At 39.5% G+C, this 15,640-nt stretch overlaps 1 protein-coding gene across 2 annotated transcripts in view; it reads left to right on the forward strand.

Moving 5' to 3' along the window:
- The window catches only part of nbas (NBAS subunit of NRZ tethering complex), a 194,546-nt gene that overhangs the window by 25,823 nt on the left and 153,083 nt on the right, over positions 1 to 15,640 (forward strand). For both annotated transcript variants that reach the window (XM_079887640.1, XM_079887641.1), the window contains exons 16-21: positions 1,513 to 1,638; positions 1,828 to 1,979; positions 2,063 to 2,200; positions 7,927 to 8,005; positions 9,891 to 9,995; positions 10,340 to 10,476. In XM_079887640.1, the coding sequence (XP_079743766.1) occupies positions 1,513 to 1,638; positions 1,828 to 1,979; positions 2,063 to 2,200; positions 7,927 to 8,005; positions 9,891 to 9,995; positions 10,340 to 10,476 (737 nt within the window). The remainder of the gene's footprint in view (positions 1 to 1,512; positions 1,639 to 1,827; positions 1,980 to 2,062; positions 2,201 to 7,926; positions 8,006 to 9,890; positions 9,996 to 10,339; positions 10,477 to 15,640) is intronic.

Here is a 15,640-nt window from a genome sequence, read left to right on the forward strand (position 1 = left end):
CTCCCGGGTTAGTGACATCACCAACCCTAGAATTTACATAAACCCTGCCCCCGGAACACGGTTTATAGATTATCAAGGCAGAATATGCTAATCAATGACTAAAGATAACTACACATAAGCTACATAAATTCATCAACTAGCCATTCAGAAATGCCCTGTTGCTTCTTCATGAGTCTCTCCATCATTGTCTGAATCCGGTTTGAACATAAAAGGCTAAAAGTTTTAGAAATTTTCAGTGCATGTCTGTGTGAGTGCAAGCTGTTGAAGCTCCGCCCCCTGTGCCGGGAGCAGCAGCTCATTTGCATTTAAAGGGACGGACATAAAATGGTGCGTTTTTGCTCACCCTCAAAAATGGACAATTTTAACATGCTATATAAAAATATCTGTGGGGTATTTTGAGCTAAAACTTCACATACACACTCTGGGGACATCAGAGACTTATTTTACATCTTGTGAAAAGGGCATTATACCACCCCTTTAAAATGTAAGGGATAGTCATTATAATGACAGAATGACTGTAGAATTGCTCTGCTTATCATAAAGAACTCTCCAAATAAATAAACATCTGGACATTAACTAGTGATTGTGAATTATTTTATAATCTTACCTGGATGCCATTTTAAAGCTTCCCCTATGAAAAAAAAAAAACGTCCAAAATGTATGAAACAAGATGAGCACTGCAACAATATTAGTGCAGTCTTGTTTTGGGTTCAAGGTGTACTTATCGGCTTTAATCATATTGGCAGCACTTCACCGCACGTCACTCCTGGATAACCAAAACTGGGCAAAGAGGCGGGATTAGCTGAGGTGACGTGATGGCTAACAGACAAACGGCTAGTAGCGACAGCGGCGGCAATCCACCTGTCACTCAAGTGGCCACGCCCTTAATTATGCAGAACTTAAAAGGCTTAATAGCATTTAAACGGATGAGTTATAAAAAAATTAACCCCTCTCACAGTTGTCATAAAGGGCAAAATTAGCTATATAGACCAAAACCACTTTTTGTACAAGGCTGTAAACTTTATTTTTTTCTGCTGTAAAGTTGGGCATTTTAACATGGAGGGCATATGTTTTTTTGCCATTAAAATAGGCATAGAAGTTAATAAATATAAGGGTTTTCTCAAGAATAACAATTCACGTTACGTGACCGAGTGGTCTAGGAAGATTACGTAGACCTTGAAGATTACCTCACCACAAGCTCATTAATATTTCTGAGCACAGCATTTTACATATAGTGACATCTCAACGCTCCCATCTTGCTTTTAAAACTCAGTCCTTGCTCACACTCAGAAGAAGGAACTGTGGAATAAAAGCGAGAGAAAGATGAATGTGAATTGGGTGAAATAAAATATGCCAACCTCAAAGTTACAACAGCATTTTGTGAGATACCTCAGATCCTTATAGATTTACTTTGTTGCTGTAATATTAACAGGCAATAACAGTTTTGTGAGTCTTAGACAGACCATTAATAAGACGTAGAGGTTTATCTGGTGGGTGTGTTTGTGTTCACAGATTGATAATGAGGAGTATGGAGAGGCTCTCTCTCTGGCTCAAGCATATGGTCTGGATTCGGATCTCGTCTATCAGAGACAGTGGAGAAAATCGACCGTCAGCATCGCTTCCATTCAGGACTACTTGGTAGGAGTCATTCTGTAAACACAACATTTGTAACACTGAAACAACCCATGAAACACTTGTTTTCCACTGAGAATGACCCAAAAAACAAAGCACTGTGGTTGTTGAAAAATTGACTAAACTGAACATTTCTGACTAAAATTGGTGTTTAGTATAAGTAGATCTTAAGTATTTTCTTTTTTTTCTCCACAGAGTAAGATAAAGAAAAGATCATGGGTGCTGCATGAGTGTGTGGAGAGGGTCCCAGAGAATGTGGATGCAGCCAAAGAGCTCCTGAAGTACGGCCTGAAAGGAACTGACCTTGAAGCATTGATCGCCATCGGGGATGGAGAAGACCGGGGCAGGTGTGTGTGATTCACTCACACAGATCTACAGATTTGCAGATCTCCTCTTTGGCTGTTTGCTAACCAGGATGTATCTTGCGTAGATTCATCTTGCCAGGTGATTTGGACTTGGACGATGTTTCATATGAAGACTTCTTGTCCATGGAGGAAGAGATGGAGCAAAGAAAAGAGAGGGAAGCCAAGAAGAGACAGGAGCTCCTCAAGAAAGTGGAATTTAGCAAGTAGGCACACACACACACACACACACACACACACACACACACACACACACACACACACACACACACACACACACACACAAACTCGGTTTCGCTATCTTTGTGGGGACTCTCCATAGACGTAATGGTTTTTATACTGTACAAACTGTATATTCTATTCCCTTACACTAACCCTACCCCTAAACCCACCCATCACACAAAACTTTCTGCATTTTTATATTTAGTTTACAATTTAGTTTGTTTATTAATCAGTTTTCCTCATGAGGACTGCTGGCTGGTCCCCACAGTGTAGGTGACCTTAGGTTTTACCATCCTTGTAATTTAAAGCTGCAGTCGGCAAGTCTGGCAGATTAGGTCGACTTAGCCAAAATGTTGAATGTTTACAACTCTCATGCCCCTCCCCCACTACCAGCGAGCACCCTCCCATCGAGGTCGTGCTAGTCAGTGCGTGTGCACCAGATTTTCTGTGAACGCGTCCGTCTCTTCAGCATCGATCAACACCATGGACTCGGAGGTAGGCTGCCTTGGCTAATCTACCCATAGATAGCAATAACCGAGGAATTGGAAGCTTTGTTAGTAGATTTTCTCTCCGCCATCACGCTTCGTACAATCTTCAGGTGAACTTTAGGCGTGTCGTGTGCATGTGATATTGTAACGTGCGCAAGCCGCGAGGGAGGGGGGATCTGTGGCGTGTGCACGACCAGTGATTGACAGTCAGATCGCACACCCCCCTGCGCTGATTGGACCCGATGATCTGGGAGCGGTGGATTTTTGCAAAACAAATAACACGCTCCAGGTGGAGTTAGAAGCTCGGGTTTTTTTCTAAAACCACCTTATTTATGTTGTTCTGTCGGATTATAGTGTCAATTTCACTGAATATGATCAAAAAAATGTTGCCGACGGCAGCTTTAATATAAACCTACACACACACACACGCACACACAATCATTGTAAGTTGGGTAGATGTGATATGCTTAACTACATAATTTTAGAATGATCTAGTCGGTTGCTTAAACAGCTGTCTAGAGGAACTTTTAGTAGTACAGAGCTTTCTGATGCCTTTCAGCCCAAAAATTATAATCCTCTTGAGAGGGAATGAAATATGAAGGCAGCTAATCATTTTTCATGTATAAAGATCCATTTAATACTATTTAAGGGAAATGTTTTAAAATAATTAAACAAATAATTGTCTTTTAATTTGTCACTGTTAAAGCAAAGAAAATGATTAAAATATTATCTTGGAAATGATTTACTTGAAATATTTTTTAAATGATGCATTGCTGGGTCTATATTTTGTTTCTGTCCACTATTCGAGTGATTTTAGATGTATAAACTTACTTTGTAGATTAATTTATTTATGGATAAATTGGTAAACAAATCAATGTATAGATACAGTTTTGATTTAATCTAACTGTATAAACCGAAATGGAAACATTTAGTATATATATATATATATATATATATATATATATATATATATATAATATATAATTTTTTTTTTTTTATATATTTAAAAAAAATGTATTTTATTATTATTTTTTTATTTTTTTTTCAATTGAATATTGAAGAATTGAAGAATTCAATACTTTCAATTCATATCCACTTCATACTTATTTACTGCTGGGCTTAAAGAAATGAATATGTTGTGCCATTGTGTTGTGGAAGAATTGAAATGTATTTTATTTATTTATTTATTTATACTTATATATACATACTTATATATACATTTTTTTTACTTGTCACAGTACCTCTAAAGTGTTCTTAAGTACCTTTATTTGGTATTAAAAAATATTGTGTTAACCATAAATAACGTAACTTGATATTTTTTGTTACATTTTGTTAAATCCTTTTTTGTCCTCGCAAATTTTCCATAGACCCTTGTGGCGCCCTGGGGATCCTCGCACCCTAGTTTGAAAACTAGCACTCACTAGCATATAGATGATACTAAAAGCCACAAAACTCATATTTAAATTTCATGGCATCTTCAAAAGTTGGACTATTTTTAATTTGACTTAATAACTTTTTAAAACTGAATTATCCTGAATAGTTTTACCGTGCAATCTGCCCAAGAGCTAAAGCACAGCATGCTCTCAGCACGCTAATTAAAGCACCACTGCTAAAATGTAATGATAAAAAGAAAGAAAGAAAGAAAGAAACGTACAGATAAACTAGTCGACCTCACTAATGCGCTAGTTGGTTGTTGCATGTGACCCACCCCTAGTGGATGTCTTCATAAACTCATGAGGAAGTTAAATTCAGTGGAAGAGATCTTGGAGACAACACAGATGGGAAGGGAGAGAAAGAGCGGGAGACAGATAAAGAGAAGCGAGAGGAAGAGGTGTAGGATAAAATTAAAGCCGTTTATAGATTTATTTCTAATCTGCATAAGGTAATTTATGCCTCTGTTGTGCTTTGCCCAGGAGGCCCTAATGAAAGAGCCCTCGGTTGAACACAAATTATGAACGCTCACACACTCGATAGGGTGGAGGGAGGAAGATATAAACACAAAAAAAAATCATAGATTGGCTAACATTTGCTGTAAACACTGCACTAATCAAAACACACTTGTTTACACACAGAAAAAATTGCCTAATTTTTCATAGCATAACTCAGTTAAACGCACGCACACACACTCTCTTCATGCATATCACACAGAACTGCATCTAATTTGCACTTAATTACTGTACGCTTCCGCCAGCGGTTTGACACCAGAGTGTGTGTTTGTGTGTTTACTCCTCAGGCTGTTTGTTTTTACGCAGTCAGCATGTTTAATGTGTGTGTTAATGTGGCTGTTCATGAGTGTCTGTCTGTCTGTATGATGCATGATGTCCTTTTCACTCCATTGAGGGAGAAAGAGCGATTGACCGAGAGAAAACCAATGAAAAAAAGGGTGGACAGTGGCAGGACAGATTGAAAAAGAGAAACAAAGGCATTTAGCGAGCGAAAGAGAAGATAAAAGCGATGAAGAAAGAAGATAAAGAGTGACATAGACAGGCACATCAACATTGTGAAAGAGAGAGCGACTCTAATGGGGTGCACTTCAGTCTCTCCTGACATTCAGCTGTGGTAATGCAACAGCAAAAAAGACAATCATCATTCTGTTAATTTCTTTTTAACTACGCCACCATTATAGCAATGGGGTGGTATCGATCAGATGGCTGGGTTTAGTTGAAGCGGTGTGTGTGTGTTTGTTAGAAAGCAATAGAAAGTTCAATGCTCTTCTTCTTTTACCATCACAGTTACATATTTTGATAGTGATTCCCCTTAACAATGTCTGCCTGTCAATCAGGCTTCAGTCTTGCAGAGATACTCTCTGTTGAAGACGACACCGCCTGCAGTTAATTCAGCTGCAGCACACACTGCTTTCAGATCTACTACAGTTTTCAAGACCTTTTCAGCCTTATGTGTGCTGCCTTTTTAAAACCTAGTTTATAAAATGTCAAATAAAAAGGGAACGGGGGTCTGAGACCACTCGTGACAATGCTTCTGAATTTTTCTTTGCAAATTATATTACCAGCATAACAATCTGAGTAATAGTTTTTGAGACATATCACAAGCACTGTACATTATATTACTGAAACTATGGTCAGATTAAACCATTATATTTGTGTAAAGTTAATCGCTTTCAGGTTTTGCTTAATGAAAACTAAATCTTTTTTGTTAAATACCATGTAAAAGTGATTCATTTATGTGAAAATCTATTGTAATTTTGACTTCAGATGTAGTTATTTAGATTAATTGTTCATAATTTGTAACCATAACTTTTTCATATATTTTTGACTAACAAATGCCAGATTCATGGGTTCGAACCTCCCAGGTTCACTTGAAAGCTGCATAAACTTATTTAAAAAGCTGGAACAAGATATCATGATATTTTTCCTTTTTGCCAGCAACATGACCCGTTTGTAAACATGTTTGCTCTGAAGATTTCATTGACCGTTCAGTATTCATGGTAATATTGACCTGTTTGGCTGTGATTGGTTGATTCTTTATTACAATTTGCATGCTGAATTATGATTGGTCTTTTTATCCATCTTTATTGTTGATTAGTCTCTCTCTCCCCATTTCTCCCACTTTATTTGGGCTTACACTTTTTCTAGCTATCATTTGACCTTAGTTAAATTAGCATTAAAATGTCTGAAGTCTATGAAGAGTTCAGATGCAAAAGCCTCTAAGTGCCATCTGAAATTTTCTTATAGAATGATCATTTTTATCAAGCTTGAATATTTAAGTTCAGTAATTTCACTTAAATGGCAATGAAAATTACCTATTAATTGTCATTTAAGTGAAATTACTGAACTTAAATATACGAGCTTGATAAAAATGATCATCCTATTAGAAAATTTCAGAGTAAAAAATTAAAGTAAAAACTTAAATATCTTATAGTATTTCAAGTCTTAGATATTGTCTTCAATTTGAGGCTAGAAAGTCTCAAGAGCCTCAAACTCTTAAGTTAAGTGGGCTTTGAGGCAAAAATGCAGCGTTGCTTGAAATTAAATGACGCATCGCATCAGTACCACCTTAGATATTTTGTCAATTAGCATGTGTCTTGTTAATTGCTCTATTGATGTGGTGTTTTAAACTCTTTCTGTGATTAAGCTCCACTATCTAATTACTTTTTGTTTTGTTGGAATATTGGTCTGAATTTAAGACTAAGTATTAAGGCATTAAACTGCTGTATATTTAGTAAGTAATGTTAGTAATTTCAAACCAATGCACCTTTTTCATAACTACATTTTATCCTGTGACAAATCAATAGCCAATTCCTTTTCTCCACTCTAAAACAGCCTGCTATGCAGTCATGAATTTTTTTTATTTTTTACACATCTTACACACATACACATTTTACACATTTTTGTACTTAAATGGTTCTAATAGTTTGAATTTTTATAAGATTTTTTTTAAGTTTGATGTTGTCAATAGTCGGTATGTAACGCTTTGACTCTTTAAAGATGAGCGACCTTCAGCACACTAGTTTTTAAGTGAACTGATGCTTTTAAAATGCTTCTTCTACAGTCAAGCCATGCATAAACCCTTGACACGGCATTGAATTCTGCTTTAGTTTCATTACAATCAGTATGTCTGAAATAGAATTGCTCTAGAGTGTGGAGGCTGGGAAAAGAAGTGCTCTAAGCTTTCACAGGCGAGTGTGTTTATGCCTAGGCTATTCTTTCAATCTTCTTTTATCATGTTTGCATTGCGATAACATCCTGCAGTTCAATATTCTCCCCCAGTCCGACGATCTGTCCGTGCGCGCGGGTCTCATTCGCATACAACGGGATGCTCAGGTTTCCGCAGTAATGCCGGGAGAATGAGATGAGATTGTAATTGCCTTCTGTGGATTTTCACGCTGACTGATACACGCGCGCGCTCGCATGGGCATCCAGGCAATCAGGCAGCGGTCGCCTCACATTAGCCTGTCTTTGATGACCTAATCTGGGTCTATAATGGCTCACTACCCTTTCAGCACTGTTTCGCCCGCTTTTTTCCTTCAATCTCAAATTGTCCCATTCATCCGTATTTCCTTGTAATGCCTTTCATTATATCTGTAAGCCTCTACATACATGTCTGTCAAACCCTCCACCCCTCCCCCAGAGAGTGTGAAGCTTTATTTCATTCCACCGTTTTCATGGATATTAATGGTGGCTCTCTGAAGTAGATGTATGCCGATAAGCTCCAGATAAGACTGTGTTTGCGTGTTTAATCTTGTTGATGTCATGTTCTTTCAGACTGACTCTAGAGCAGAAGGAGCTCTGCAGAAGTAGACTGAAGCTTCTCTGCTATCTGGACCGCTTGGCCACTTATGAGGTAACACGTATTAAGTAAAGCTTTAAACTTCCATAATTTGGCTTTAAACGCGATGCATTTGGGTTTAAAAGGGACATATCATGGAAAAAAGGATTTCCCTTGCTCAATGTAGAAACCTTTTACAATGCAAAGTTTCCTCCCCAGTTCAAACAGACCAAAGCTAAGCTGCAAAAACAGCTCATTCAAAAGTCATCATTTTAATTACATCACCTTAACCTACCTAATTTACATATTAAACACTTATACTACCCTAATTTACTTATCAGTACCCATAATCCAAAATGAACACTTATCGCTCTGATAGTTTATCAAGGATGCTTTTTTTCCCCCTTTAAAACTCTGTGGCAACACACACTACAAAAAAGACTTCTCAAGGAGTTTTTAATTAGTCTTTTTGAGCTAATTAAAAAATCTGTTGAACAAGATAAATTGACTTGAGAAGCACTGCATAAAATAGACTTGTTTTCAGAGATTGTATTCCGGATATAGTTGTATTTTTTGCTTAAAAAAAAAAAAAAAAAAAATTTTAACTGGGGGAAAAAAACTTGATAAGAATTGTATGTTTGCGTTGCATGTGAGCTGTTACTCGCATTAAGCCACCAATACAAGTGTTTCAATGTTTTTATGAGAGATTTGACATTATGTAATGGCTATACTAATAATAATGTAGTAATATGTGTACATACATATTATACATAGTATAGACCTTATGTAGCCCCGCCCCTTTTCAGCGCTGCGCTCGTTGTCTTTTGACTTCCGGTCTGTATTTTCACAGCGATTCTGCGTGTTTATTAATGAACGGCTCGTTTTAAAATCTTCCCGGTCGACTGACATTTAAGTCATCTGCTTTAAACATTACAGTCCTCATGATAACTTTCGTTAACTTTACATTAAGTAAATCCACTTCAAAAGCTAATTACTCCTGGACAGCAGCGCCATAGAAATATACAGAGCGACCGCAAAAACGGAAGTTAAAAGACAATATTCTAAAGATGGCGGCGCCCTAGTTTCTCTGGCGCATAAGGTCTATACTATGTGACACTATCCACAAGGGGGGAAAATGGATAAATATTTATGTTCAATAGATTTTTCCCAATTCACACACTTTTGGCAGATAGTTAATTTTTTACCCTGTCAACATCTATTTAGTATTCAGCATCTGTCATTCTAATCCCTTGATGTGACTTATGCTGGTATGTGGAGGCTAGCCAATTATAACCAAGGTAATTTCCATATAGAAGTCTTAAAGGCACAGTAACAAAAACAGCCTGCTTAATTCTAAGGATCAAAGGGTGTCATTTCAAACTAGGCTGACTTTGACGTTTTTATTGCAGAAAGGTTGATCATTTATGAATTGATGATAAAATGATGCAAACCACCTTCTGAAGTATTCTGAAACCATATATCCACAACAAATGTTGTGACTTTGATTTAGATAGTCATTTAAATTATCTAAGTAATTTCCGCTCGTCTTTTTATGAATATAATGATCAATGTGTGTGCTCATGTGTGTTCATATTTTAATGCTTTGTTGCAATCTAAAAGTCATCAGCAGGAGTGTGTCTACTGTTTCATCCTATCGCATAGTTAATGTCCTGCTCGTACTGTGATGGATGGCCTTTGTCAGGGTCGTCATGTGTAATTGATTTCTATGGGAATAGTTCTGAATGTAACCAGACCTCTGAGACATTAAACACACACGTGCACACACATACACATGGCGGCCCTGTCAACTTAAAGCCTGTAATTGTAAATGTCAAAGTGATAAATGTCAGCAGTGTGGACTGGGAGGATTTACCTCAGACATACACACGTGAGACCCTCTCCTGAACTCTCATGTTTGTTTTGCTTTCTTTCTCTCCGTCTCTTCTTTTATGTTCTGCAGGAGATCCTGGGTGGACCTCATGCGGCAGAGCAGCGATTTGATGCTGAGTTTTTCAAGAAGTTCCGCAATCAGAATATTGTTCTGTCAGCAAGAACGTACGCAAGGGTAAATCTCTCTTCCTTTGTTCTCCGTCCATGACGTGAGTGTGAGTATGAGCGTCCCGCGGCGTGAGTTATAGTCACCATTTCACTGTTTTGTGGATAAGTGTGTGCGCCCTCACTAGCGTGTGGCGTAAAATATGGATTCCCCTCATATTCTGTGAGTATTTTAAAGTGTAATGTTTGAAATATGGTCACCTGCCCAATGCAAAGGCTTCTGGGTCTTTGTGAAGTTGGATATATTACTGCAGAGCATAAAGCTGTCCGTAGTTAGTTCCGTCTCATAAATCGTCTATTAATTAATTATCTCTATCAATCGTGTTCCTCTCATCTCGTCTCTTTCTCTCCCAGGAGAGTAACGTGCAGGCATTGGACATTCTCTTCACTTACCACGGCTCAGAGATGCTCCAGCACCGGCTCGCAATTCTCTGCAATTTCCCAGAAACCACCTCTCCTCACGAGTACTCCGACCTTCTGCCTAAGGCGGGGTGAGAATTACACATTAGAGGATACCAATCTTCCGTGAACAGGATAAACAAAACCCACATAAATCTTTTTGAAAGAGCCTAACGGGAAAAGGTCATTTTTAGATGACGGGTCTACTGAAAGAGGTTATTAGGTTCTGTCTGCGATATGACCGAATGAGGTGCTAGTTTAAAGCAGGTTGGTTATGTAAATGAGACATTTTGCAGTGAACTTTATCCATATGTGCTTTAAAATAACTGTAGGCTGAAGTTACGTGCAGACTCTGGGCTAAAAATAAGTGCTGCTCACCTTCCTGAAGGGATATGTACACTAGTACTTTTCAAAAGTTTAGGGTTGTTAATATTGTTTAAAAATGTTTTTAAAAAAGGTTATGCTCACCAGACATTTGATCAAATCAAATATTGGAGTTGCTATGCGTCTTAAAGACTAACTCCTAGAGAATTCGTTTATTGACACTTCAGTTGAAAGGAGGAATCCTGAAGGTACCAGGGTGTATAGAGCACACGTGTGGTGACCAGCTGATCATGGAGGTCCGGGAGAGCAAGGGGGACCTGGTGGTGCTGTGGTGGGACTTTGCAAACGCCTATGGATCCATACCTCACAAGCTGGTAGAAGTGGCTCTGAACTCGGTACCATACCCCAGCCAAGTTCATGAACCTTATCTTAGACTACTACAATGGTTTTAGCCTAAGATTCTCCTCTAAGTCCACTACTTTGTAGTGGCATGAGCTCAGCAAATGAATTATCACTGGATGCACCATTTCAATGATCCTTTTCGCACTTGCCAACAACATGCTAGTGAAGTCTGTAGAGGAGCACTGTAGAGGTCCCCTCTTAAAGGGCACCTATTATGACTCTTTTCACAAGACGTAAAATAAGTCTCTGATGTCCTCAGAGTGTGTATGTGAAGTTTTAGCTCAAAATACCCAACAGATCATTTTTTACAGCATGTTTAAATTGTAATTTTTTGGGGCTCAGAAAAACACGCTGTTTTAGTGTGTGCCCTTTAAATGCAAATTAACTGCTGCTGCACGACACAGGGGGCGGAGCTTCACGAGCTCGCGCTCAGAGTCAGGACAACCTCATCTGATAATATCAGAACAGAAACTCTCAGTTGCGGTGTTCATTTCGACTCGGAGTCTGACAATAATGCCCACAGAGCCAGAGAATATATGCTGTATGGACATAGAACAGGTATAGTTTAGTTTAATTATGGTTATAACTTATTTGTCATCTGCTTTTATCCACTAATACAAGCCTGCTGTAGCAAAACCCGTCCGAATGATGACCAAAATATACTGACGAGTTCAGTGAAGTTTATTGTACATCACACAAAAGATGAGCGTTAGTTTTACTCCAGAGAATCTCTGTAAGAGCTGAATAAACATAGTATAAGAAGTGCGCCTTAAAGTCTTATCCATAAACTCTCTCTCTCTCTCTCCCTTTCATTATCAACAACATACACAGCGAAGTACACAAAACACTCGTTACAACTAACAGTAAACAAATATATACACCTTTTCAGTGGGTGCTAAATAAACTGGTAAACCTTATATCCGTAAAATGACTCGAAGAGCTGTCATAAAGAGCGCGCTCGCACTTTCATTTCTTCCGTGTCCAGTCACGTTAGGCCTGTTGCTCCGGAGAGTGTAAGCTTGATCACAAACAGTACAGATCCATCCTCGAGTAACAACGGGAGTAAATGAAGACTGCTATGTTCATTCTTACATCCATCAACAACACACCTCAATCGCTTAGGAGACATTCTTGTCTACAACTGCTCAAGCGTCGAACAATTGCGGACTCTGTGTCCAGCTCACTCAGGGCGGGGCTAGGCTCAAACTGAAGTGTCACTCAACAGTCGTGGGAGGGGCCTGCTCAATTCTACGTCACATTGCACCGAATCTGAGAACAGCTCATTCTGAGACAGTGCTTATGATTTATTGAGATTGTAAAAAAAAACACTGGGTGGATTTTTATCATTCTAGGGTGGTTTTGCTCACACACTGCCAACACACATTTATGTTCAAACACCATGTAAAAGTGAATTTTGCATAATAGGTGCCCTTTAAAGTCTAGCGTCCGACAACCATCGATTAGGGCTTTCATGGATGACCTAATAGTGACAACAGCATCTGTCCCAGGGAGTAGATGGATCCTGAAGAGCTCATGACCTGGGTGTACATGAGCTTCAAGCTGGAAAAATCCAGATCCCTGGTGTTGAAGAAAGGAATGGTCACCGATATATTCTACTTCACACTTTGTAACACTCAGATTCCATCCATCATGAAAAAACTAGATAGTAGCCTGGGGAAGATGTTCGATTTTAGCCGCCTTAGTTTACAAGGTCCCGATCTCCACAATGGAGGGCTTTGAGAGGAGGATCAATAGGTTCTTACAGAAGTGACTGGGACTACCTTGAAGCCTGAGAAGCATCGCCTTATACGGGTGAAACAACAAGCTGAAACTCCCCATCAGCAGCCAGGGAGGAAGGACAGGAGATCTCAGCTCCAAGATGAGGTACAACAATCGTTTGAGAAAGTGCGAGCCAGCAGGATGTTTGGGATGCGGCAGCAGGGAGACTGGACAAGGTGGAAACAAGTAGTACAACGTAATATCACCTGGGCTGAGCTCTGGAAATCCAGAATCACCGGCATCACGGAATAAAATTCTTAATCCAGGCTGTCAAGGATGTAGTACCAAGCCCGTCCAACTTGTTTTGCTGGGGAAGGCAGAGTCACCAACTTGCCCTCTGTGCCTGAAAAGAGGGACACTGCAATATATCCTCAGCAGGTGTTCAAAAGTACTGAGCGAAGGGCGCTATTGTTGGCGTAATGACAAATTGCAATGACAAAGCCATTGCAGACACCATCTCCAGGGGGATCATCCACTGCAAGCGCCTTCGCTCAGCGGAGAAGACCATCACTTTTGTCAGGGCTGGGGAGAAGGTATCACCAGCAGTTAGGACCACCTCATCTGGCCTGCTAACAACAGCACAGGACTGGGAGCTGAAAGTCGACCTGGGGAAGCAACTTAAGTTTCCAGAAACTGTTGCCATAGAATCGCTAAGGCCAGATACATGTATGGTGCTGATCTCAGAATCCTAGCAGATTATCCTTACTTGCAGTTCCCTGGAAGGACTGTATAGAGGAGGCCAATGAGAGTTAGAGAACCAAGTACATAGAGCTAGATCAAGAGTGCCGAAGTAATGGCTAGCAAGCAAGGTGCGAGCCTACTGAGGTAGTAGCCCAGTTGCTCTGCAGTGCCTATATTTTGCTGGGCATCAAGGGGGCCAGTTGACAAAGGGGCACAGAAGCAGAGGAATTTGCTTTAAGATTGCTCTGGGTCAAGAGAGGAGAGCTGTGGGTGGGGTAGTGCTACCTGGAAACAAGTCGGGACTTGATCAACCCCGGCTGGGTCGCCTGGGTGAGGGTGTCTGATTGTTGGAAGACCCGAAAGACCCGTTGACCCCAGGAAACATCATTATGTTTTTTTTATTATGAAATTATGAAAGACCCTCTTTATGGTCGAGTTCTTAAAGGGTCAGTTCACCCAAAATTGAAAATTCTGTCAGTAATTACTCACCCTCGCGTTGTTCCAACCCTTTAAGACTTTCGTTTATCTTCGGAACACAAATGAAGATATTTTTGATTAAATCTGAGGGCTGTCTCACTCCTCCATATGCTTCTATGTAATTGAAACTTGCCGGCCCAGAAAGTTAATAAAGACAATATTTAAAATAGTCCAAGTGACTACAGTGGCTCAACAATAAGTTTATTAAGCGACGAGAATACTTTGTGCTCAACCCCCCCCCCATCCCCCCCCCCCCCCCAAAAATAACGACTTTATTCAACTATAAATTGTCTTCTGTGTGGGCCTCTGAGTGAGTTCACGTAGTGTAACAGCGCAGAGCTTCTGGGTTGTACGTCTGAACATAGGCTCACTATTGGCCGAGGCTGGTCATGTGTGTGATGCTGGCCAATAGTGAGCCTACGTTCTGACGTACAACCCAGAAGATGAACTAACCCTTTATTACCTCAAAACTAGGCGGGACACTACTCATTGAAGTACAAACTAGTGAAATATGTGGTGGAAAGTTGAATTATTATGTATTATTGCAGATTTAATTCTGGTTCCTTGCATTTCCAATACATTTGATAAGATTCACAGCTGTAATTTTTCCTGATGAGTTTTCAGCTCCTGTAGAAAGAAAACATTTCTAGCCATATCCTGAAGAGAGGAGGTGATAAAAGTCAGGGACTACATCTGCAGGACCGAGATATCTGAGCTTACTCCGACAGACCTTGGATATTTGAGTCTAGAACAATGTGTAACACAGCCATTATATTTAAGAGCAGACACGTCTTGAGCTCAGAAGTCTTAAATGTCAAACATCAAATATCTCAAGACAGCCACTGAGATTTAATCACTGACCTCTCTGTTACCAGCAACAACCTGAGTGACCAGCAAGTTCCTCCTTATACTTTTGCTGCTTCTTCACTGCTTTCACTGCCAATTGTTCTTTCCTTGAAATGGGGTAAAGTGGTTTTGTGTAGAAACTTAGTTTAGCTAGATGTATATTTAAGGAGCAATTAATCACGAGTGGCAGACAGCTGTATGTAACATCTGTAGTATTACATGAACGATTTGTCATTTATCAATTACTTTCAACAGTCTCTTTTGACAGCAGTCTCAAAATAGCTTTAATTTCCATTTCAACTCATAGTTGAGGAAGAAGAAATGAGATTTTGCAGATTTGAAGGTGCTAATATGGTGAATGCTTTTGTGGTGGCGGGTAAAACATCCTTAGGGATTTCGTGCAGATCTTTTCCACCGATGACACTCTAAAAGTGCACAGTCTCTTTTGACGCCTTCAGAACTCAGGCATGAAAGACTGATGTAATTGCTCGCTCTAAATATATACATGAAAAGTATCAAAACAGAGGAAACAGGCAATAGCTTTACACCTACGCATAAACTGATCTGAGGACTCGGTGAGAGCCTGTGCTACACTTCTAGATTACAATATGTACAAAACTATGTTTTTGTTAGGTAGGTGGTTACATGCTTGTCTGTGTGTGTGTGTTTGTATTGAGAGTATGCTGATTTGGTTGAAAGGTTTGTGTGTTTAGAGAGAGAGACACACTGAGTAAGGGCATTTAGAAC

The sequence above is a fragment of the Squalius cephalus genome, assembly GCF_949319135.1.
Source record: "Squalius cephalus genome assembly, chromosome: 12".
Classification (NCBI taxonomy): Eukaryota; Metazoa; Chordata; class Actinopteri; order Cypriniformes; family Leuciscidae; genus Squalius; species Squalius cephalus.